The sequence below is a fragment of the Labeo rohita genome, chromosome 12 (assembly GCF_022985175.1).
Source record: "Labeo rohita strain BAU-BD-2019 chromosome 12, IGBB_LRoh.1.0, whole genome shotgun sequence".
Lineage (NCBI taxonomy): Eukaryota > Metazoa > Chordata > Actinopteri > Cypriniformes > Cyprinidae > Labeo > Labeo rohita.
Window position 1 is genome coordinate 19,149,998 of NC_066880.1, and position 26,241 is coordinate 19,176,238.

Genomic DNA, 26,241 nt, shown 5'->3' on the forward strand with positions numbered 1-26,241 from the left:
CGGTCAAACTACGACCCACCGTCACAAATGACAGATCTGCACCAATCATATGATGAGACTGCATGCAGCCCCTGCCCCGATGTGAAGTTGTGTCTCAGAGGTTTTGCCTGTATTGATGCATTGCAAATATGGCAGAGGAACCAAACAAAAGGGTTCTGTTACAACATCAATTTTAATCTTTACAGTTTCTAAAAATGCAAACCAGCAGATTAAAATTTACAGGAGGCATTATTTATGAGAATTTTAGACTTTGATTAAATTATTGTTTTAAATTGTAACTGGATTCATACACTTGACAGGCTCTTGAATGGCTATTTTCTGACCATATTGGTCTGCTATGACTGGGGTCTTGTAAGGGTAAACTGAAATCCCAAATGTATATTTAAGGTTCAAGTATTGCAGCCCTAATTAAAAACACCTTGCATAACCAAAACATATTTCATTTCAAAATCCAGTGAAGCAGTGTGAGGTTTGCCAGTTGCCAAAGTGTTCTGGGTTAGTATGGATTTTGCCTGTTTTTGTTATACAGTATCATGGTTTCATTGTTTTAAAATGCTGATGTATTATTCTTATTCTTCACACCTTTTATACCTTTAAAAGAAGACGATATAAAGACACTTAGTTTAATAGTTTATTCCTCATGCTAAAGATGAGTCCAATGTGTGGTGATGCCATTCTTACTAGCTGCACAGTTGTATGTTGGCTTATTGGCTTTAGCTGGACATCAGCTCAAACTCATGAACATTCTTCACTATGGAAGACAAATCCTTGGGTCCTAACTAAATACATACTGATTATTTTTTTTTAACAAAGTCTTGTAAGGTTGTTCACATGTTATGCCTTTGCAAGCATGTTATCTTGTAGGGGATAGTCTTTTCTTTCATACCTTTTCTTTTTGTGTTGTGATATTATTGATTCATTGCCCCATTTCTAGTCATACCACATTACTCCAAAATAAAGATATATGTATATTTGAAATGTGTTAGATATTATGTTCTGTTTTCTCTGAAATGAATGCCATTCTAAGTAGTAGCTTAGTTGTCCTGTGCCTTACATGAGCTAAATAATTATTCTGTCAGATTATCATTTTTTTATTTTTTGAACACGTTATTTATCCCATACACTATAAAATGCTGCATTTGCTAAACTGGTGCAGGTGAGTAAGAAATTTACTGTGTCCACTGTAAGAATTTGAATTTGTCATACATGGGTTTATATGTGACCCTGGACCACAAAACCAGTCTTAAGTAGCATGGGTATGTTTGTGGCAATAGTCAACAATACATTGTATGGGTCAAAATGATCGATTTTTCTTTTATGCCAAAATTCATTAGAATATTAAGTAAAGATTATGTTCCATTAAGATATTGATTAGTAATATGCATTGCTAAGAACTTCATTTGTGACCCTGGACCACAAAACCAGTCTTAAGTAGCATGGGTATATTTGTAGCAATAGCCAAAAATACACTGCCGGGTCAAAATGATGGATGGTTCTTTTATGCAAAAAATCATCAGGATATTAAGTAAAAATTATGTTTCATGAAGATATTTTGTACATTTCCTACTGTAAATATATCAACACTTAATTTTTGGTTAGTAATATGCATTGCTAAGAATTTCATTTGGACAAATTTAAAGGTGATTTTCTCAATTTGTTTTTTTTGTTTTTTGTTTTTTTTGCAACCTCAAATTCCAGATCTTCAAATAGTTGAATCTCAGCCAAATACTGTCCTATCCTTCATACATCAATAGAAAGCTTATTTATTCAGATGATGTATATATCACAATTTAAAAAAATTGACCCTTATGATTGGTTTTGTGGTCCATGGTCACATTTGGACAATTTTAAAGGTGATTTTTCTCAATATTTCGATTTTTTTTTTTTTTCCCCCACCCTCAGATTCCAGATTTTTAAATAGCTGTATCTCGGCCGAATATTGTCCTATCCTAACAAACCACATGTCAATGAAAAACTTATTTATCCAGCTTTCAGATGATGTATAAATCTAAAATTTACTAAATCTAAAAAAACAAAAATTGGCCAGAATAACTGGATTTGTGGTCCCGGGTCAACAGTGATTTACCTCAGCACTTTTTCTTAAGTGCTGTAGTCAAGGCTGCAACTAAAAAAAAAAAAAAAAGTTAAAAGAGTAACAGATATATTTGCGTTGTTTCTCTTGATCTTCACATACAGAAAAAAATTACCCACACCTTTAGATTTATCTTTTTCTCTATTACCTCAAAACAATAGCAATAAGCTACGAACGTGCTGTTACTACATTAACAATATAACAATAACTGTGTCCCTGACACAGATTTTATTATGCACGTCTATAGTCTTCTGTTTGATGATACACGACATAACATAATGGTGCTAGGCAACAAAACTAATTATCTTATGGGTGGTGCTGCTCAGTGCAAATAAGTTTACCGTCATCTGGGGGGAAAGAATATTGCCAAATGCTTAGATTTTGGAATGTTTTTCTCTCTCTCTCTTTAATAAATGCTTCTAATTTATTGTTATTTGAGGGTGTGTGGAGATTATGGATAGTAGTAGTAGTAGTAATAACAGAACATTAATAATATATTAACATTATAGTTTTAACGGAAAATGTGAAGGTGGTGTAACGTTATACTCTCTGAGGGCACCATAGTAACTACCTCTACTATCGCATTATCTTCTAACATGAGTTAATGGCGCCCCTTGCTGGGCCAACATGCAGTTGCCTCCAATGCAAAAATCCTACCACTTCCTGTTTGGAATCCTGGGTTGTCAACGTCGTGTAAATCACAGGAAGATTTCGCAAAGCCGAATGGTCCCAAAATGACAACATAAGCTAAGTGCTTACACCCTGACATAGACAAGGTAACGCTGTAACGCTGGCTACAGTTGATATATACTGTCAGCTATGCTGAGGATGCATAAACTGGCATGATATTTACCTTCCTGTTGTAATGTACAGGCACCTGCCACTGCGGATGACAAGCAGCTGCAGTCATTCATTTCAAAATCTTTCTCTTCTGATTGTCCTAGCCGTATTCCAGTTTTTGGCAGATAATATGCTATTGTCAAGTACTGTATACGTTTGTTTCTTATGTGCTGTCAGTGCTAGCTAGCGTGCTATCCGGTGTGTATCAACAAACAAGCGTTCAACAACAACAACAACACGCATTTTCAAAATATATGTGATTGTTCCTTACTAAAACAGTTGCTTTAGTAACGTTTATAACATTTTGAACTTTACTATCAAAAAAGCTACAAAAAATACCGTGATATTACCATTTTTTGTACATGGACGGTACTGTGTTAATCCCTTTTTTATTTTTACCATAGCATCTGCCATAGTAATTAACGTTACTACTTTCTTACTCAGTACTAATATGATAGCATTTTGTGAAGTACCTTGTTGATATAGTAATTAAATAAAGTAATCATTTGGATTTCATGGTACTGTGCTTAACATGGTACCACCAAAGTAGTTCGAGCTTTATAGAGTATATATGGTTGGAATCATGAGTTTCATTTATAGCATAGAAGGCAACAAAATAACAGGTGTCTTCCAGTGTATCAGCAGTGTTTTGACAGTATGAGGAACAGTAATGAGAATCAGCTGACTCCGGATCTGCTGTCAAAGCAGAGAAAGGAGTAGGCAGGAAATTGTGCTTCATTTGAGAGCAATTAACTTAGTGTCCTTGTTTGCTTCTGAACACTTTTTGTAGCCATAAACTGATGCTGAGGTGTTTGTTTATCTGCAAATCTGTGTCTTGTCTCTTGCAGCAGGGTGCATCATGCCGAGCTCCCTCCTGTGGGCTGTTGATGTGTACGGGAGGGTTTATAGCCTTTCGACAGCGGGACAGCAGTGGGAGCATTGTCGCGATGCCCATTTGGAGTTCAAGCGTGTTACGGCCGTACAGCAGTGCTGCTGGAGCATTGCCTGTGACCACAACATCTATCTGTACGTCCATGCCAGTGATGTGCCCATCCGCTACCAAGAGGAGACATATGAAAACCAGGTGTGCTCAATAGTAATATACTGATTGTTATTAGTATGTGGAGAAAATACAGTAAATCAACCAACGAGCAGAAAAATATAAACAGGAAATGATGTCCAAGATGATGTCCTCATCAGTAAGTCTTTTAAATATCAGATAATTTGGCCCTTTTAGGTTTTAAAGTGTCAAATAGTTGGTACTCCATAAAAACATAAACATATTTTAAGTAAAATTCATAATTAATGATATATCTATATGCTACTATTCAAAAGTTTGAAGTTTGGTGTCAGTAAGATATAAAAAAATGAATGCTTACAAAGGCTGCATCTATTTGATCAAGATACAGTCAACTTTACATTTTAAAATAACTGTTTTTAATTTTACTTTATTTCAAATAATAATTCATTCATGTGATGGCAAAGCTGAATTTTCAGCTGCTATTACTCCAGGCTTCAGTTTTACATCAATCCTCAGAAATCAGTCTAATATGCTAATATTTGGTTCTCACGTAACATTTTTTGTACAGCTGTGCTTTTCAGGATTCTTTGCTGAATGCATTTATTTGAAATAGAAATATTTTGTAACATTATAAATGTCTTTACAGTCTCTCTCTCTCTCTCTCTCTCTATGTATATATAAATAATAATATATATAAATATATATTATATATATATATTATTATATATGTGTGTGTGTATATACATATATATATATATATATATATATATATATATATATATATATATATATATACACACACACACACACTACCACTCAAAAGTTTTTGAACAGTAAATTTTTTAAAAAGTCTCTTCTGCTCACTAAATCTGCATTTATTTGATCCAAAGTACAGCAAAAAAGTACAATTTTGACATATTTTTACTATTTAAAATAACTATTTTCTGTTTGAATATATTTCAAAAAGTATTTTATTCCTGTGATTTCAAAGCTGAATTTTCAGCATCATTACTCCAGTCACTTAATCCTTCAGAAATCATTCTGATATTCTGATTTGCTGCTCAAAAACATTTATTATTATTATTATTATTATTATTATTATGTTAAAAAGAGCTGAGTAGAATTTTCAGATGAACAGCATTTATCTGAAATAGAATATATATATATATATATATATATAAAATAAAATATACTGACTCCAAAGCTTTTGAATGGTATAGTGTATAATGTTACAAAAGCTTTTAATTTCAGATAAATGCTGATCTTTGGATCTTTTTGATACATCAAAAAATCCAGAAAAAATGTTTTAAATATTGATAATAATAATAAAAAATCGGCATATAACCCAAATCAGCATATTGGAATGATTTCTGAACGATCATGTGACACTGAGGACTGGAGTAATGATGCTGAAAATTAAGCTTTGATCACAGGAATTAATTACATTGTAAAATATATTCAAATAGAAAGCAGTTATTTTAAATAGTAAAAATATTTCATAATATTACTGCTTTTGCTGTATCTTAATAAATAAATGCAGGCTTGGTGAGCAGAGGAGACTTGATATATATATATATATATATATTTTAAGAGTCATTAAATTGAAACTCTTCATGAAAATGGTATAAAAGTTTTTCAAAACTGTATAAAACCAACATCGGTGCAAAGAGTACTTGCCTAAAAACTTTGCACATGTGTTTTAAACTAGATTTTTAGGTTTTTTTTTTTAATTCAAAATTTTTTTTTTAAAACCATTATTTTTCATTAACCCTAAAGCATTTATCATCAAATGAGAATCGCTTACTATATGTGTTTTCTGTTCCCTGACAGAGGTGGAACCCTGTCGATGGCTTCTCAGACCGGCTGTTGCCCAGTGACCGTTGGCAGTGGAGTGATGTCACAGGGCTGAAGCACCAGCCTCTGGGTGACTTTCAGCTGCCCTCTGAGAACTGGGAGTGGGAGGCGGACTGGTACGTGGATGAAAACTTTGGAGGGGAGCCCACAGAGAAAGGGGTCAGTATTGACAATCACAGAAAGAGCTTTCACAGCTTTTACTTGCTATAAGGTATAGCTGATTTTCTGGGTGTTTTCAGGGATGGACATATGCCATTGATTTTCCAGCCACTTACACGAAAGACAAAAAATGGAACTCTTGCGTGCGTCGCCGCAGATGGATAAGATACAGAAGGTACAAGGCACAGGACACTTGGGTCAAGGTGTGTACAAGCACAAAGGCATTGAAAGGATTTATCTTAATTGTTTCTTTTTACTGTTAATGGAAAAACAAATCTCTGTGTGTCCTTGAATTTTATATGTGGGAGCAGATCCCCTCAGAGCAGACTGAGTCTCTTCCTGACCCGTTTAATGACATCACTTGTGGTGGTTGGGAGATCACTGAGGAGCCCAGAGGGTGTTTGGCACTGTGGGCGGTCTCTCTGCAGGGAAAGGTCAGAGCTCAGTTTGTTCCAGGCTTACATATGATGTCCAACAACACACCCCATGCTTTCATAATTGATACATTTTTCAGTCATTACAAAGCTGTATAAAGTGTTTTACAGAGTGTGGATAAATTTCCATTTATCCACAGAAAGATTTTTTTCTTTCGAGCAGGTGTGGTTCCGATGTGGTATCAACCACCATAATCCTGAGGGCTCCGTTTGGGAGGAGGTGCCTGTACCAGGGGAGGTTGTGCAGATCAGCTGCGGCCCGGGTGACCTGGTGTGGGCTGTCCTGTGGGAGGGTCATCTGCTGGTCAGAGAGGGCATTGGCCGAGACTGCCTAAATGGTGAGTGTAGTGGTGCGGTACACAAAAATAAAAAAAAATTGGGTAGATTAGGGGCCTATGAAATCCATTTTATTTTTCCCAAATTCTGTTTTATTTTTTTCCAAATTCCGTTTTAATTTTTCTGGATTCCGTTTTTTCCATTTGAATTTTTCTGGATTTTTTTTAAATTGTTAAATTGCATTTTATTAATCAAAAAGCAAATCTAATTAAAAAAAATATGTATCAATATAATAAAATACAAGATAAAAAAATATATCAATTTATTAAAAGTTTAACATAAATTACATGTTTAGGGCCCTATGAAATATTTAATTTTTTCTTACCTTCTGTTTTATTCAGGGTTCCCATGGGTCCTTGAAACCCTTGAAAGTTGTAAATTAAAAAAAATTCAAGGCCCTGGAAAGTTTTTGAAAATAAACATCCATAGATACAGGTCCTTGACAGTGCTTGAATTTATTTTGCGTAATACGTTTTCTGGGAAAAAATCCATATTATTCCATCTGGTCCGTTAATGTGTTATTTCACCAACACTTTGTGGCCTATGCATACTAGCTTGCTTGATTTACGTTAGTTAGGGTGACCATACGTCCTCTTTTTTTGGACCTAAAAAAATGCCAGGATTTCTAAGTCACCCAAAATGTTGGGGATTCGGCTTTTGCTTTCTACAGTCACCATTTATTGTGTGCATTCTTGTATTAAAGCTCTACGCGGGACTGTATTATACTGTTTTATTAATTACCGCATGCTTACACAGTCATTCTAATATTGAATATGATTTTTGCGCATCAGGGAGACGCTATTGTATGTGGAGTATTTAAATCTCTTTTGAATGAGTGGCTATTCACTTTCACTTTCAATTTCGCAATCACATGCAGTCTGTATAAAGGAAGCACATCTTACAAGATCAGATATGAGCACATTATCTGCTGAGCGGCAAATCCTCCAGCATGATTTGTCAGTCATCCCTCCTGACTCTTGTCTTGACCCACGACCAGTTAGATCTGATTCCTGCAGTTTGTTTTGGATGCAGGGTTGCCAAATTTGCATTTTTTGAAAGGAATTGGGCTGAATTTAAACTGTTGCGAAGGGCTGATTTTCTCCTGTGGGTTAAATTTTTGAAATATTGCATAAATTACATTTGACTGAAATGCTTATATTGAAACATTTTGCATTCTACCTGTGATAAAACTGTGCAAGATGTTAAGTTTTGTGATGGCCACTGGTAGGAAGCCTTTTAGTTGTGTTTATGATCAATCTGCACAAGGGTGACTGTAAAATATAAATGTAGGTATGGAAAGAAATATTTTGAGTTTTGATATGGGATATGGTCATTGTGTTACTTTGGGGGCTTTTAAATGATAATAATTAAGATTACAAAGAATGACTTGCCAATAGGAGTGCCGTTGAATGCTGCGCTCTCAAGTGCTCCCAGCTGGGCATTTTCAGCAGTGCTAAAAACACTTTGGTGGACACACAGCCTAAGTGCAAAAAAATGCTTTTTGCATAGTTGTGTTTGACACATGAAAACTGTGACAATGTAACAATGTATCTTATGAGGTAACACAATGTAACCTTGCTCTCACTTGAAATGTGTCCCCATATTAAGTCCTTGTATTTGAGGGTACTGGACCTTGAAAGTCCCCAGAAGGTCCTTGAATTTGAAGGTAATCAAGGTGTGGGAACCCTGTTTATTGTATCTGAATGCATAACAACCTAATTTATTAAAGTTTATTTTTACAATATTACATTTTTCTGGTTATCAAATGAAGGCGTAAAATAATTTAATCAAATTAAAATTAAACAACCTTAATTTTTTGTGCACAGAGTTAGCATTGAAATTAAAACATGGAAAAATATTGTGTGATTATTCCTTAATAAAATAAAGTTTTTAAAATTTTAGTAATAATAGTAGCAGTATTACGTACATTCTACTAAACAATAGTAATATATGTCTTCTAGTTAAACTGAATTTTTATTTTGACGAGTAGCCGTAAACACTTTTACATTTCTGTGTGTATATGATATTATGATAGTTTCTATCAAAAGTAACGGTAAAATGCTAATTTGGAAACTTCAGAGCAGTTCTGGAAATGTTGTTCATGTCCTCATTTGGTGAGACGGCAGACGCTGAAACACTGCAGGCGTCACACAGTATGTGTGTAGTAAACAAAACTACACGTCTGCGCCATTCACACACACACATTTAAATTGTCTTTTGCTTAATGTTTAGAGATACTAGTTCATATCACGATTTGATTTAAGTGTAATGACCTACTTTTGATTAATTAATCCAAACTTTGACAAATTCTGTGACATTCCACGTTATACAGTAAATTCCATTTTTATGACTGGATTCCGCCCTAGTAGACGATAGATATTTGATTATATTGATGTAATCACAGGGTCATCATGGGTCACAGTTGAGTCGCCAAGCCCTGGAGTGGGTGCCGTACACGTAGCTGTTGGTGTGAATGTAGTGTGGGCTGTCACAAAAGATCATAAAGTAAGTCATATTTTAATTAATATAATTTTTCACTTACACATACAGTGGGTCCAAAAAATAATAATAATTATTATTATTTAATTACAAATTACATTATAATTCATATAGGGCTGTCAAACGATTAATCACGATTAATCGCATACAAAAGAAAAGTTTGTGTTTACATAATATATGTGTGTATACTGTATTAATTATGTATATATAAACACACACACATACATGTATTTTAAAAATATTAATATGTATTTATATTTATATTCTGTATATAAATATAATTTTTTGTTTTTTTATTTTATTTTATTTTTCTTAAATATATGCATGCATGTGTACACGGTACAAACACATATAAACACATACTTTTATTTTGCATGCGATTAATTATGATTGATCGTTTGACAGACCTACATTTATAATATATTGCCTATGCTAGAAATAGTTTTATGTACACTACTGTTCAAAAGTTTGGGGACAGTTAAAAAAAAAAAAAGAAAAGAAATGAAATTCATAAATTTATTTAGCACGGATGCATGCAATTGATCAAAAGTGACCATGAAGACTTTTACAATTGTTATAAAAGATTTCTATTTCAAATAAATGCTGTCTGTCTTTTGAATTTTTTATTACTCAAAGAATCCTGAAATAAAAATGTATCAAGCAGCACAACTGTTTTCAACAATGATAATAATAAGAAATGTTTTTTAGCACGAAATCTAATTTATGAAGGACTTGAACACTGTTGAATGGATCTTTCAAATAAATGTCATTTTAAAATATATTAAATTAAATTATTTTACGTTAATTGTAAAATTAAATTGTATAATATTACATCTTGTAATAAGATTTCACAGTTCTGTTTTTTTAAATTTTTGAGAAAATAAATCCAGCCGTGATGAGCATAAGAGACTTCTTTGAAAAACATAAAAAAATCGTACTAACCCCAAACATTTGAACAGATATGTACTTTTTTTGTTGTTGTTGCTGCTTAACTTGTTTTTCCTCATCTCATCTCATTTCTAATAGGTCTGGTTTAGACGGGGTGTGAATTCTCATAATCCTTGTGGCTCCGGTTGGATAGGTATGGTTGGAGAGATGGTCATGATCAACGTGGGTCTCAATGACCAGGTCAGAAATTAGTAATGTTTCCTGTTTGGTTAACCTTATTAAGTCCTATTTACCTAAAAAAAAAATCAACAAATCTTTGGCAGAAAACAACAGAATAAAGTGCATACTCTTGGCTACTGAAGTTTTTAACCCCAGAAACTTTCGTATTGATTGATGTATTAATTGATTAGATAAAGAAATACATTATACGAAGATGTAACATAAACAAGTTTTTTTTCTGTGTGAAACATTGCATACAAATGGACAAATTTTGGTGTGTTATAATAACAGATGTTATACCATATTCACATTTATCTACGTATGTGTTTAGGATGAGAATTATAGGTTCTGAAACCATTTCAGCAGTTATAACACTGAGGTCTTTGAAGTTCATGTCAAGTGTGTTTGTGCTTAGGTGTGGGGTATTGGTTTTGAAGACCGGGCGGTGTATTTCCGTCAAGGTGTGACTGCCAGCGAGCTGAGCGGGAAGACGTGGAAGGTTGTGTCTGTACCCAGAGATAGTGAACGTTCCCACTCTAGCGCCAGCGCTAGCAGCCTTCAAAGGTTAGTTAACTTCGAAATGTGAACATTGCGCTACACGTCACTAGAAGGCATTCCTAGTTCTGTTATTGGTAGACCTTTCTGGACATTACTTCAGTCATTTTATTGCAAATGACATATATTCGCACAGAAATCAAAGTAGTATTCTGCTATTGGTGAGTATTGCAAAAATATTTCACAACATTGTCATGTTTTTGCACACACCTACATCCTGTTAACAACAGTCACTGTTGTTTTTGTCACCAGAAGTCACTGAATAAATGGCAGAAGTAAAATGAATGCGATCAAGTAGCTTTTTCACTGTGTGTGGCTGACAGTATGAATGTGACTTGAAGCACTGAACAGCCTTTATCAGCTTTCAAAGAAAAATAGACTGATTAATTTCTAGAGAAAGGTAGTAAAAGTAGACTTCAGCAATGCAAATGTAATCAATAATTTAGAAACAGAATAATTTTACAGTGTTTTTGTCCAATTCAAAGAATTCCAAGAGTTCCCTGGAGGGACTAGATAGTAGATAATTTTTGACTCATTTGAAAATCGATTGATACTGAAAGCACTTTGCCATCACAGGTTAAAATTTATAACATTTATTTTAAACATGAATAATGTTTTGTCTTTTTTGATACATCAGATTTTCTTTTAAAAATGTGACCCTGGACCATAAACCAGTCTTAAGTAGCACAGGTATATTTGTATATTTGTAGCAATAGCCAAAAATACATTGTATGGGTCAAAATTATTGATTTTTCTTTTATGCCAAAATCATTAGGATATTAAGTAAAGATCTTGTTCCATAAAGACATTTTCTAAATTTCCTACCGCAAATATGTCAACACTTAATTTTTGATTAGTAATATCCATTGCTAAGAACTACTTTACTGGCGATTTTCTCAATATTTTCATTTTTTTCTGCAAAAAAGCTTATTTATTCAGCTTTAAGATGATGTATAAATCTCAGTTTCCAAAAATTGACCCTTATGACTGGTTTTGTGCTCCACGGTAACAAATATAAATGTGTCATAGTGATTTCTTGTAGTGACCTGGTGCTGTACACGTTAACTCTGTGTCTCTACACCTCACAGTGCTGGTTGTTTCTTTGGCGGTGAGGTGCGTCTGCAGTCCCAGGCTTCAGTGTTGAGTGATGCAGACCCTGAGAATGAAAGAGCTGGGGGTGAAGCGGTCCCAACATCTGAGATGGGAGACGCCCCTAAACCACGCATCCCTAAAGTGACCAGTGACAGCTTCATCTCAGAGCTCGTATCTGATCGTGAAGGCCAAATCAGTCGGCGTGACATCCCCCCAGCTGGCCCATCCATTCCTGAGGAGGATCACACAGAAAAAGAGGTGGAAGAGAGGGCTTCCCCAACCCAGGTTTTGTCTCCTAGCCAATCAGGTGGGTTGGATCCTCAATGGAGCAATGTGGACCTAGAGGAAGCCCAGACGCACCTCGCATCTGGACCTGGAGACGCAGCTGAAACCAGCAGCCTGTCCTCTGTAGCCACCTATAACTTAGCCCTAGAGGAGCCTTATGGGCCGGATGAACATCCAAAATGGGCCTGGGTTAGCGGTGGGGGATGTTTGGTGGAGTGTCACACACAGCTCAACTGGTTCAACTCATCTACATCCACAGGTCAGCTACATGACATATGTGTCCATGGACCACAAAACCAGTCTTGAGTAGCACGGGTAAATTTGTAGCAATAGCCAAAAAATACATTGTATGGGTCAAAATGATCAATTTTTCTTTTATATCTTCATGTTCCATGAAGATATTTTGTAAATTGTCTACTGTAAATATGTTAAAACCTTATTTTTGATTAGTAATATGGATTGCCAGGAACATAATTTGGACAATTTTAAAGGCAGTTTTCCTAATATTTTGAATTTTGCCCTCAGATTCCAGATTTTTAAATAGTTGTATATCAAATATATTGTATATGTCAATTTTAAAAAAAATTGCCCTTATGACTGGTTTTGTAGTCCAGGGTCACGTATTGAAATAAAATCAATATTGCGATATGGGGTAGTGCAATAGTAAATTGTAGCATTTGCACAGTGCTTTAGCTTTTGTGATTCGAGCCGTTCTGTAACACTGATATCATGTAAATGAACACAGTGACAATTACAATTTTACAGTAAAATATTTTAAATATTTAATTTACAGTATTATTACAAAATATTCATATTTTCTCTTAGATTTTTATTTCATAATAATCACAATTTAAAATAATAATTATTTTAAAGCCGTATTGAAGTGGTCAAAAACAGTGGGAACAGCGCCTTATGAAATGTGGTCTCAAATGGAAAGATATTTCTGAAATGGTTACATCAAGGGATTTGTTTTTGTATACAGTAAATCTAAGTATAAACAACCATATTTTTCAAAATTTTCCTAAATTGTTCAGCTCTAAAAGGATTTTTCTAGTTAAAAATTAATGTATTTAAAATATGTTTATCTATCAACATATTTACTGACATATCGCTTGAGACTTCCTGATATAAAAATTATAATTAAACTTTATTTGGAGTACTACTTGCACACAATGCACATTTCTTAATATTAAGCCTAAAATGTGTTTTAATGTCACTATTGATGAGGATTGTATGATCTTTAAATAATATTGGTCTTTAAATGCAAGATATTTAAAGTGTACCTAAACTATACTTTCAGTAGTTCCACTTTAGCACAATCGAATATACATAAGTATATATTTAATTGGACTTTAGCACTACTTCCGCACAATTAAAGTACAAAATTGTTTTTTCCAAATTAGGAGACTTTAAGTATACCAGTTTGTTATACTAAAAGTACAATTGGAAGGTATTTTTGGTAAGTACATAAATAGTAGGCTATATGTATTTATAGTATATGTAGCATAAAATAAATGTATTTTAAAAACATTGTTTCACTAGGGTTTACACTCAGAAAAAATCTTCAGACTTTTAGCAGTTTTGCAGGAAAGCAAGAAATCGCAATGTCACTGTTTACCAAAATCGTGCAGACCTATTACCATCTATCTAATTGAATTTGATGATTCATTTTGTCCTTGACCGTTTCAAATGTGATTGTCTTCTCAGCCCTGAACTCCTCCATGCAGGCCATGTCTCTCTCCATTACACCTGCTCAAACGGCAGCATGGCGTAAACAGATATTTGAGCAGCTCAGCGAACGCTCCAAGAGAGAAATGGAGAATTTCATGCATTATGAGCAGGCCATTGAACAGGTAGTGCTCACACACAAAATGGTTTACCTCATCTGATGTTTTCAGCAGTACTAACCAGTTTTGTCATTTATCTTTTTTAATTATATCCAGACTGTCATTGATTTAGCAACAGTAAGTGTCTATAAAAGTCCAAGAGTTAGATCAAAAGTCAAAGCAACATTTGTAACAGTGGTCCTCAAGCTTGGTAGAACCGAAGAGCTACCCCTAGAAAATGAGTATTTTCGGCTTAAACCTTAAAAACCATTTATAATTTGATAATTCATCCTGATTTCTGTTTTCACACAGTCTGTGTGGGTGAAGAAGGGCACCATGCAGTGGTGGCGAGACTGGAAACCTCATAAGTGGGTGGATGTTCAGTTTGCGCTGGAGCAGTTTTCAGGAGCAGAGGGCAACAAAGATGGGATTCTGTTTATCTACTACACCTTTAATGATGAAAAGAAGGTAATCTCACATCCCTTGTGGTATCAAAAGTGTAGTTATGTGGCTTTTAATCCATGTTTGGCACACATTTACTTTTTATTTACTGGGACAAAATGGACAAAATATTGATGCTGCATTATTTATACTGTAGTTGGGAACTCATTTAAAGCTTATTGGCTATTTAAAAAAAGGATTACAAAAACGTACAAGACCTTGATTACCATTTCTGTAGGAAATACACTGATCCAAGATTTTGTTTTAAGAAATTAATACTTTTATTCAGCAAGGATGCATTAAATTGATCAAAAGGACAGTAAAGATGAGTAATTTTACTGAAGATTTCTGTTTCAAATAAATGCTATACTTTTGAAACTTCCTGCTTGTTAAGGAATCTTGACAAAATGTATCACAGTTGCCACAAAAATATTAAGCACAGACATTCTGCAATATAATAAGGAATTTTTCATGAACACCGGATTTAGCATATTAGAAAAAAGAATAATATATAAAATAAAATACAGATAATGATAAAATAGGAAACAGATATTTTACGTTTTATTAATATATCACAATATTATTACTGCTTTTGTATTTTTATCAAATATAAATAATACTTGTCAATTCATTTTCAAATTAAAAACCAACATCAAACTTGAGAATGGTAGTGTATATGAACACAGGAAAGAAATCTGTGCTTGTAAAGTGATGTCATGTGGTCTAAATTCAACCCCCATTTTACTCTATTTTTCTTTCTCTGTCCAGTATCTCCATGTGTTCATTAATGAAGTGACAATCCTGGTGCCAGTGCTGAATGACTCCAAGCACACATTTGCCATCTATACAGCAGAGCGAACCAAACAGAGGTGGCCGATCCGCCTGGCAGCGGCCACAGAGCTGGAGATGCACGACTGGGTGAGGAAAGAACATTAATCATGGGAAATTGATTCTCAACAACTTGCACTGCACTTTGTGATTACCTTGCTATTTGACTGATGATTTGTTCATCCTATCAGCTGGCTCTGCTCAGTGTGTCCTGCTGTGACTCTAGAGGTATTCAGGGCCCTCCCTCAAAACAAGCCATCTGGTCGGTCACCTGTAAAGGTGATATCTTTGTGAGTGAACCCACGAAAGAACTAGAGGCCTCTCCCTACCCTACACCCTGTGATCAGATGTAAGTATGAGATGGTTGATTGATTTTTATGTGAACAGTTTTGTTGGAAATAGAGGATTCTTCAATCAGGAAGAACCCTACCGTCTGTACCCCAGGAGTTTTTTTTTTAAAACAAGCTTCCTACAGGGTTCCCACAGGTTCTTGAAAGCCTTGAAACTTTGTGAACCTGAAAAAAAAAATTCAAGGCCCTAGAAAGTTTTTGAAAATAAACATACATAGATACAGGTCCTTGAAAGTGCTTGAATTTATTTTATGCAAGACGTTTTCTGGAAAAAATTACATTTTATTCCCTCCGGTCCGCTAATGTGTTATTTCGCCCACATTTTGTGGCCTATGCAGTATATTTATAAACATTTCATTTGTCTGTTGCTATTATGCCTTAAAACAATTTATGAATAGTCATTATGATAATATGACCACTCTGAAAAAAAAAAAACCTTTGTCATTGGCAGGTTCTGGCGTCAAATTGGAGGGCATTTGCGCATTATTGAGACCAACAGTCTTGGTGTGGTGTGGGGGATTGGCTATGATCACACTGCCTGGGTCCACACAGGAGGCTATGGAGGAGGCTTTTTCCAGGGTAAATGCATGACCTCTTTTAAGCAATCAAGCACTTTTCAAGCATTTTAGTCACGTAATGTATTTATTTCACACACACAGGTTTGGCAAGCAGCACAGATAACATCTACACACAGACAGATGTGAAAAGTGTTTATATCTATGAGAACCAGCGCTGGAATCCCGTCACTGGTTACACTAACAGGTTAATACTGAGTGTGATGTTTGTACTGAAGTGTTCTATATGCACACTGCTGTGCCTCACTGTTTCTCCTCCAGGGGTCTCCCTACTGACCGTTACATGTGGAGCGATGCCTCAGGTCTGAAGGAGTGCACTAAAAACAACACAAAACCACCCTCCCCCAACTGGACTTGGGTTTGTGCTGTTGTCTATTTCCCCCCAGTACATAAAGAGCTGAAAATTCACTGAATTTGACAGTGAATGACATCCGGTTGCAAATCGCTGTATGAGTGTTTCTTAATATTTTGCAGGTGTCAGACTGGACTATTGACTATGCTGTGCAAGGTGGGACAGACAGAGAGGGCTGGCAGTATGCAGCTGACTTTCCTGCGTAAGTTATATTGGTTATTAGCATTGCCAGTATATCTACAACAAACGTTAATTTACACCTTGCAGAATCTGCAAAATGTTAATTATTTTACCAAAATAAGAGGGATCATACAAAATGCATGTTATTTTTTTATTTAGTACTGACCTGAATTAGAGCTGTAATCGGGCCTTAAAAGTTAGGCCCGACAGTGTCCGAGCCCGACAAGTACATTTTGATTGACAGCTTTTTAAAAGCCCGAACCCGTTTACAGCCCGACATTATAATGTGTGCAAGCCCACAGCTCTTTTGCCTTTTGTCAAGAATGAGTCATTTATACATGTTTTAACATAATTTATTAATGACTAACGTGGGATATGGGCCACTTGGAAGTTGGAACAAATAAAATAAGTCCTCTGTAACATCGTAACATCTCAGCACTCTAAATAGGCCTAGGCATACACTAGGCCAACGCGCCAATAAAAATTAGTCTTTCTTAACAAATTAAGATAAAGGTTTTGCGGGATTTGCTTCGCTACTTCTCTCCACAATCCGGCCTCAACGCAACGGTGAATAGCAGGTGAAATTTAATAAAAGAATAATGCCAACATTAGCCTATATACTCTGTCTACATTATGCATTTAAGACTCAATTAATGTTTAGTTATAATTTGAAAAACAAAATTTATTGAATCCACGGTAGATGGCTTCAGCGCAGTCCTGCGCTCACTGATGGTGCGTCCAGCAGCGCTGAACACCCTTTTACTGCTGCTGCTACTGGCCAGGATGCATAGTACTGATCTGGCTAATTTTGCAAGTTTTGCAAATTTTGCCAAAACGTAATCGCCAGAGGCAAGCCTCCGTTTCACCTCCTCAACATCCATTTTCGCATCTTTCTCGCACTAATCAAAACGCATCACATGACCGCTCATTTACCGCGCAAGCCGGAGCACAAGCCCAATCTTCAGCTCTAACCTGAATACAGTTTTGCACATAAAAGACATTTACATATAGTCCACGAGAGAAAATAATTGTTGAATTTTCATAGAAATCACCCTGTTTAAAAGTTTACATTCACTTGATTCTTATTACTGTTTTTTTTTGTGTAGTCATAGTTGTTCAAAAGTCCCTTGTTTGTCCTGAACAGTTAAACTGCCTGCTGTTCTTCAGAAAAATCCTTCAGGCTCCACAAATTCTTTGGGGTTTTTTTCAGCATTTTTGTGTATTTGAACCCTTTCCAATGACTGTATGATTTTGAAATTCATCTTTTCACACTGAGAACAACTGAGGGACTCATAAGCAACTATTACCGAAGGCTCACTGATGCTTCAGAAGGAAACAGAATGTATTAAGAGGTGGGGAGTAAAACCTTTTGAATTTAAAGATCAGGGTAAATTTAACTTGTCTTCTGGGAAACATGTAAGTATCTTCTGTAGCTTCTGAAGGAAAGTAATAAATGAAAAAAATATTATATTTAGGCAACAGGAAAAATGTACACATCTTTCTGTTTTCTTTTCTTTTCTTTTCTTTTCTTTTCTTAATGCATTGTGTTTCCTTCTGGAGCATCAATGAGCGTTGAACCTTCTATAATAGTTGCATATGAGTTCCTCAGTTGTCCTCAGTGTGAAAAGATGGATCTCAGAATCATACAGTCATTGTTGGAAAGGGTTCAAATACACCAAAATGCTGAAAAACCAAAGTTTTTGTTGGACTTTTCTGAAGAAAGCAGTGTAACTGTTCAGGACAAACATGGGACTCATGAACAACTATCACTAAACAAAAAACAAACAGCTGTGGATCATTCAGGTAACAACACAGTATTAATAATCAAGTGTATGTAAACTTTTGAAAATGGTCATTTTTATAAATGTAACCATTATTTCCTTTTGTGGACTATATGTAAACATCTTATGTGAAATATCTTATTCAGGTCAGTACTAAATAAAAAAAAATAACATGCATTTTGTATGATCCCTCTTATTATTGTAAAATAATTAACATTTTGCAGATTCTGAAAGGTGTATGTAAACTTCTGACCTCAACTGTAAGTGTTTGATTTTTCTGAATGTATTCACCATTCTAGGTCATACCACGGAAATAAAACACTGAAGGACTTTGTCCGCCGCAGACGTTGGGCCAGGTATCTAGCACTTACTTTAGGAATATTTTTCATTGTTAGTACCTGTTAGCTAGTGTATTCATAATGTTAACAAATGGGACCTAATTGTAAAGTCTTAAAAATAAATTAAGTACTCAATGACATTTTTTTTAATGACATGATTCGGTAAGCGTTTTTTGATCATCTGCTTTGTGCCTGTGCAGTTGCCATACTGAAGTTGACATTTAAAAGGATTAATTGAATTCATTTTTAGGAATAACTAAAAAAAAGCACAAGAAAAATATTAAAAGACATGAACAAACAGTGTTTTAGTATTTTTGTTTAGTAGCTTATAAAAATATTTATTCAGTGTTGGTGCACACACTCAAAATTGTAATCATAACGAAACCATTTTGCTAATTTTTAAATTTGACTCCTATCACCAGTTCTGAACTATCTTCTTCCACCTTAGAAAGTGTAAACTCACAACAACTGGCCCCTGGCAGGAAGTTCCGCCTATACCTTTAAGTGACATCACAATCCTGCCTTGTGGACCGAAGAGCACAGTGGAACAGGTGCCATTATGGGCCATCAGCAACAAAGGAGACGTCTTATGCCGTCTGGGTGTCACTTCACTTACCCCTGGAGTAAGAATCAAGTTCCTTATTTTCTAGAAGTCCGCTAATTGGTTCCGTTTTCAGTAGTTCCCATGCAAATAGTATAGAAATACTTCAGCATTATCACTGTGAGAGGCTTTCCAGAATGATGTAACCCTGCCTGATGATGTGGCTTGCTCACAGGGGTCGTCATGGTTACATGTTGGAACTGACCAGCCTTTCAAGTCGATTTCCATAGGTGCCGTCCACCAGGTTTGGGCCATCGCTAAAGATGGCTCTGCGTTCTATAGGGGCTCTGTTTCTGCCCAGAACCCAGCAGGTGAGAGAAAAATCTTCTATCACAAAGCCTGTGCATGTATCACCCTATGAAAATACAATATAAAAAAGCATACTTGTGTCTTACGTTGCATTTTAATGCAAGTCATGTCTGTCATGATGATGTTGCAGCATTGCCTGTATTTCTGCAGCAGCATTAGATTAGAAATGTTTAATCTGTTTGCAGGAGATTGCTGGTATCACATTCCCTCTCCAGCCGGACAGAAGCTCAAACAGGTTTCAGTGGGCAGGACGTCTGTATACACAGTGGATGAAAATGGTACACCTATACATGTCACACTGATAAAAAGGTGTTAATATATCAGTGGCCGGTACTTTTTAAAAGTGGGGAAGCACAGATGTTACTAATTAATGGAAAAATGTGTACTCTGATCTGTTTGTGTTTCTTGGTGTCTGTGTTATTGCTTTTAAAAGCAGCTTACTTAAAGGGATAGTTCACCCAAAAATGAAAATTACCCCATGATTTACTCACCCTCAAGCCATCCTAGATGTATATGGCTTTCTTTCAAACAACAAACAAAATCATCCTCACTGTTTGAAGATTCCATTTTGTATTGTTTTGAGAATAATTATTTTTTTATTTATTTATTTATTTTCTCCCCCACAACGGATGAATTACTACACGTTGGACTCAGTGTAATAATCACTATAATGTAGCTTGCGCTAACTGTTGTACATGGAAGCAGCTCCGGGCAGATGACATAGAATGTCTGCGTTGAGCATGCGTTGGTAAACCAACGTTTGTTTACAGGAGCAAAGGAAGTTTCCTAACTTTAGCAAAGGAAAAACACTCTCCTCTTGGCTTATATCGAAATCCTCCGAATATTTTTTTTTTTTTTTTTTACAAATCCTCGTTTTGTACTTCTAATCCGTGACCATTGTTTTGTTTTGGTATTTCTACTGCACGTTCACCAAAGACTGTAGAATATCCAAGACTTGTCACTCATAAGAGCCAATCGTTAATTAGTGAAGTCAGTGTGTCACTGCAGCCACCGTTAGAAGTCCAGGTTGACATAGAAACAGCATTCTGAGCATGCGCACTGGCTGAAAAATAAGTTTTTTTAAGTTTTTTTGAATAATTAAGTTTTAAACGCTATTGGAGCATACAGAACAATATATATGAGGCTGTCATTATCAGATTTCATTGGTGATTTTAAATATGAAATTTACTCGTAAGCTTGGTGAACAGTTTTAGAGAATTTGATGTTTCCACATTCAAAGATATAGGAGCTACACTTGCATGCCAGAGAGGCGTATCAAAGATGGCCGCAGAGTGAAATGACTTGCCTTAAAGGGACTTTGACATTCACGTTCCTCTCTTCTGAGCAGCACATGTGCAACACTGACGTCCTACGTCATCCACCCGGAGCTGGCCATGTACAACTGTTAGCACAGGCTAGATAAAAAGTGATTATTATTTGCCGGAGCCGTGTTAGGCACTTTTTAATATGGATGGATGCGCTTTATTGGACTTGTTTTGGACTGATGAAGTTAAACACCTGTCCACTGCATTATGAAGCATGAAGGAGCCAAAAACAATTTTTATGACTCTTATTGCATTCGGCTGAAAGAAAGAAGTCATATACACCTAGGATGCCTTGAGGGTGAATAAATAATGGGCTAATTTTCATTTTTGGGTGAACTAACCTGAACTAACCCGTGTGGAGTACTTTTTATAATGGATGGATGCACTTTACTGGACTTCAAAATCTCAACAGCCATTCACTGATATTACAAAGCTTAGAAGAGCCAGGGCGTTTTATAGTATAATTCTGATTGTATTCATCTGATATACACCTAGGATGGCTTGACGGTGAGTAAATCATGGGGTATTTTTAATTTTTGTGTGAACTTCCCTTTAATAACTGAAACTACTTATCATCAATAACTGATCAAACTCAAGTTTAACTATTTTTACAGTAAGATGCAAAATTATGAATGTTAAAGTAAATGTGTTATGACTGCATCTTTAAATTTGGTGTCAGTAAGATTTAATAAAAGCAGAATTAATACTTTTATATATATATTTCAAATAAACTAAGTCCTTTGATTTGCACTGTGCACATAATAATTTTTATAGCTACATTTTTTTTTTTTTAATCTAGAAGAATCCATGGTTTCTGTGCACTCTAACAATCACCAGTTTTATACATGATACTTTATTTAAAACGGACAAATATAAATTAACCATTTGTTATAGCAATGATTCTATGTATGGTTTTGTATGAGCAGGTAACCTGTGGTACAGACATGGCGTGACCCCCAGTTACCCTCAGGGCTCATCATGGGAGCACATCTCCAATAATGTGCGCAAGGTGTCTGTGGGACCTCTGGACCAGGTTTAGACCATTTCTTTGTAACTAGTTATTGCAGTCTAATAACTGTAGATTTGCTGCTCTGCTAAATGCCAGATTTGTATTTTTTTCCTAAGGTGTGGATCATTGCGGATAAGGTGCAGGGCAGTCACAGTTTGAGCTGTGGCACTGTGTGTCGCCGACTGGGGGTGCTGCCGATGGAACCTAAAGGACACTCGTGGGACTACGGCATTGGGGTGAGCACGGCTGACATTGTCTTTATGCTCAATAGTCACTCACTGTGCAGAATGGATAGAATATAACAAATCATCTGTTTTTCTTTCAGGGCGGATGGGATCATGTAACAGTTAGAGGAAATGCAATGGAGGCAGCTCGCATCATGATGCCATCCCTGACTGACAATGCCAGCAACCAGACAGCAGCACGTCCCCCGCAAACCAGTAACCATCCAGAGATGAACGGAAACCCAGTGGGCTGTTAGTCAAACTATGCTAACTGTATCTACTGTAGCCATGAATTGTTCTCTTCCTCTCTGTAGCGCTTCTCTTGTACAGAGCAGAATTACTCAATCCCACCTAACAAATCGTGCGACTCAAGCTCCTGCACTTGCAGACCACTGTGTTTTTGTTTGCATTTCAGCTGAGTTCTCTTGAAAGAAGGCTCTCATGGATATTGAGGCCACTTTCAGTAATTCGCTCTCCTTTTTAACACTCCCATCATTCGTCATTATGTTTTTTACATAGTACTTTTGGTTAGAGGATCTTAATTTAATGTTTATTTATTTGTTTGTGGTAAAATCACGACTGCCCGTTTGTTTTTCTGATTCTTTATTTGAATCCAGGGGCATTAAATACAAAAAGTCACAGTGGAAGCTACTGAAGGTACACTACAAGCATTTTATATTGAACATCACACACAAACAACATTTTTAAACAAACACCTGCTTCTGAGTATTTTGTAGCTTGGCTGGAGTGCCGCTAAACATTGGTTAAAGCGTAACAAAATGTAATACTTTCATCATCTGCTTGTATTGGGTTTTTGGTTATATTCTTACTCAAAGTGGAGTAATACACAAATACACTACAGTTCTAAAATCTGGGGTCAGTAAGATTTTATTTTTTTTTTTTAATTAATACTTTCACTCAGCACAGATGCATTAAATTGACTCAAATGACAGTAAAAGATTGTTTTGTAAAAGTCCGGTTTCAAAAATAAATGCAGTACTTTTACATTTTCTATAAAGAATCCTGAAACAAAAAAAATCACGGTTTGTACAAAAATATTAAGCAGCACAACTGTTTTCAACATTGATAATAAGAAATTGTTACTTGAGCAACAAATCAGCATAATTAAATGTGTTCTGAAGGAACAAAATGTACACAATATAGTACTGTTTTTAATTATTTTTGATTAAGAATAAGCACTGGTGAGCATACCGCTAAATAAATAAATAAATAAATAAATAAAAATCTTACCGACCTCAAAGTTTTGAATTGTAGTGTAAGTTCAGACTCTTATTTAGCCGTTGTCATTGATGAAAGAGTGCAATATTTACTTTTGCGCTTGAAAATGTGAAAACAATGTTGTGAAATATTTCTCAGGATGTCAGCATATTTCATTTATGCATAGATATATGTGGTTTAAATTCCATTTAAAGGCAGCACAAATTTCAGAAAGTAACAGTATTTCTAACAAATCTTTCCAAATGGTTTTATTAGGATGAATAGTTAGTTTTATTCCTATTCTGCTGTTGTACATGTGGATGTATAAATTATAAATGGATTATTTATGGGTGTTTAACGGTCCTAATGTGAAACTGCATCAATTGTGTGACATCCTTTAGGGCATTATTTAAGGTTGCTTCTGTACATATAAAGAGATTTATGCAGGCATGAGAGAAACCACTGGAAAACGAAAAGGTAATATAGTTTTAAATTATTAAAGTAGACAAATAACAGGGTAAAGAGACATTATTTGGGTGTGTCGTATGTGCATGGTTTGTGTCCTCTCAATAAATATGAAATCTGCTCCAAATCTTTGCATTTTAATATCAAATACTTACCCTGTTAAAGGGATAGTTTACCCCAAAATGAGAATTATTTCAATTCCTCACACATAAACGACAATGTTTTTGTTTGTCCATACAATGAAAGCCAGGGGGGTCCAGTGTTGTTGGACCCCATTGGCTTTCACTTATACGAGCAAAGTATGTTCACTTGTGACATGTCTGGGTGAACCACTAATAAATAATGATCAGCAGACTGTGTCCCTTCATAATCCAAAGTAGTACTTTAGCAATGACTGTTTGTGGCCAGCGTGTTGTTTACAACATAAACGGTGCATATTCTGTACATAAATGAGCCTTTTTATGACCAGCTGTAGCTTGTAAACTCAAGGTTATTCAAATAAACCCTTTTGTAAGTCTTTAGAGCTGGCATTAATCACGTATTTACACAGCGCTCACTGAGTCTGTGGCAGCGTGTGTTAGCTGCCCTGGCTGAAGCTGTGAATGTGGCTCAGGTAGTTGGACAGATCCTCCTCTCCCTCCTCCTGTAGATGCTGCTGATAGCACTGCAGGAGCCGGGAGGCATTGGTCTCCATGTGACTCTCATCGTGAGGCAGGCAGGCGTTCGACATGCCCAGGATGATTGTGGTTAAGGCCTTGATGTAGTTCTTTGCCAGCGTCAGAGTCTCAATCTTGGAAAGTTTCTTGTCTGTTTTGACGTGAGGAATGGCCTCCCGTAGGGCCTGAAAGGCATTGTTGAGTTTGTGCATCCTCTGCCTCTCTCTCTCATTACTCTCCAGCCTGCGGACGTTGCGTTCCTTAGCGCTGCCATGCTGGCGCCTGCGGCGCGTACCCACGCGTGACCCGCCGTGTCTTTCGCTCCTCAACGTTCTCCACGTCCCACCCAGCCTCACGGACGCCTCCGAACCCTCCTGCTCGCTGGAGCCTGGCTCTGTTTCCAATGTAAAGTCTGGGTCATCCTGCTCTGCCCAAGACTGTCTGCCCCGCTTTGACCCTTTTCCTTTGGACTTCATACTTGACTCACCCACACCCTGGTGTAGGCCCTAGGATATTATCATTTACATTTGATTGGAGGAAGTTAACATGCAAAATAACATTATATATCTAATACAAAAGGCTTTATATTAAAAATAATGTTTTATGAGGGTTAAATACTTCTTAAGTGCTTGAGTTGCACTATCTGGTTAGACTACAAGACAGATATTATCTTCTAGAAAATGTGTAATATCCTTCCCTACTAGTTGGTTACATTGTAGTAGCATCTCATTCATATTAACATCTATTCAAAACTATAAAACTTTGTCAGAAAAGCCTGAAAAATCCGCTATTGATAACAGAATACGGAAAAAAACAAATATTGATAATCAAATTGATCATATTAAAGCCATAAAGGCTGACACAAACTAGATTCATCGAGTGACGAAAATGCACATTGTCTCTACACGCTGTGGCTGCCGTCTTATAAGCTGTCAATCAACGCTGCTGTCAGGAAAAAAAGTTTTTGCTTACCTCGAAATGAATTTCCACCAAACTCGTGGTGATTGTGTCACGATAAGTGGTTTGAGGAGAGCGATAAATTGTTGACGTGAAGCGCTGTTGTCCTCCTGACAGCCGCAGTCAGAATGAAATGATAACGGTCAGGCGCTCTACCTGTTGCTGCTCGATGTCCACGTAGCGCTTTTGTGGCCAATCAAAGGAGTGATCCGTTTCGTCTCGAGTCACCCATGAGCTGGCGCAAACGTCGGAAATAGCGATCTGAAACTTTGTTCAGGCTTTCAGATGATGATAATAGCGGTCTGTGATACAGCTGCAGTCGCTGCAGGTGGTATATGCACAGTGTGGAGTATAAATGCTTTCATTATAAAGCTGTGGAAGGAGTTGACAATGCAAATCACATACTGTTGCATTACATTAGTGGGGACTTTCCACTGATTTAGCTTTCTTATTTTATTTTTGCTTGAAAGGAAGAAAGATAGGTACAGACGTGGTAGTGGTGGGTTTCATGCAGATGGTTAAATTGATAGGT

The 26,241-nt window shown here is 36.0% G+C and overlaps 3 protein-coding genes across 3 annotated transcripts in view; 2 read left to right on the forward strand and 1 right to left on the reverse strand.

Moving 5' to 3' along the window:
- baiap2l1a (BAR/IMD domain containing adaptor protein 2 like 1a) overlaps positions 1-972 on the forward strand; it is a 30,561-nt gene extending 29,589 nt beyond the window's left edge. Inside the window, exon 14 of the mRNA XM_051123540.1 lies at positions 1-972. This exon is cut by the window's left edge and continues 20 nt beyond it. Coding sequence (XP_050979497.1) covers positions 1-53 — 53 coding nt within the window. The 3' untranslated portion in view covers positions 54-972.
- A 1,771-nt stretch (positions 973-2,743) lies between these two features.
- tecpr1a (tectonin beta-propeller repeat containing 1a) lies at positions 2,744-23,845 on the forward strand. Its single transcript, XM_051124391.1, has 25 exons — positions 2,744-2,868; positions 3,781-4,016; positions 5,784-5,966; positions 6,047-6,169; positions 6,278-6,400; positions 6,564-6,738; positions 9,141-9,241; positions 10,262-10,363; positions 10,758-10,906; positions 11,986-12,533; positions 13,982-14,127; positions 14,413-14,568; positions 15,310-15,459; positions 15,561-15,718; positions 16,171-16,298; positions 16,379-16,481; positions 16,556-16,652; positions 16,769-16,848; positions 18,907-18,963; positions 19,394-19,568; positions 19,722-19,857; positions 20,041-20,133; positions 22,107-22,213; positions 22,306-22,425; positions 22,515-23,845. The coding sequence occupies exons 2-25, from the start codon at positions 3,792-3,794 to the stop codon at positions 22,668-22,670; spliced, it is 3,591 nt and encodes a 1,196-aa protein (XP_050980348.1). The 5' UTR covers positions 2,744-2,868; positions 3,781-3,791; the 3' UTR covers positions 22,671-23,845.
- On the reverse strand, positions 23,000-26,038 carry bhlha15 (basic helix-loop-helix family, member a15). Its single transcript, XM_051124392.1, has 2 exons — positions 25,725-26,038; positions 23,000-25,258 (listed from the first exon to the last, which is right to left on the reverse strand). Exon 2 carries the CDS (start codon positions 25,226-25,228, stop codon positions 24,674-24,676), a length of 555 nt encoding a protein of 184 aa, XP_050980349.1. The 5' UTR covers positions 25,229-25,258; positions 25,725-26,038; the 3' UTR covers positions 23,000-24,673.
- Positions 26,039-26,241: the final 203 nt, after the last annotated feature.

Coding starts and splice junctions, on each gene's coding strand:
- tecpr1a (XM_051124391.1), top strand. CDS start 3,792: ATGCCGAGCTCCCTCCTGTGGGCTGTTGATGTGTACGGGAGGGTTTAT. Junction 4,017..5,783: donor AGGAGACATATGAAAACCAG/GTGTGCTCAATA, acceptor GTTCCCTGACAG/AGGTGGAACCCTGTCGATGG. Junction 22,214..22,305: donor CTGTGGGACCTCTGGACCAG/GTTTAGACCATT, acceptor TTTTTTCCTAAG/GTGTGGATCATTGCGGATAA.
- bhlha15 (XM_051124392.1), bottom strand. CDS start 25,228: ATGAAGTCCAAAGGAAAAGGGTCAAAGCGGGGCAGACAGTCTTGGGCA.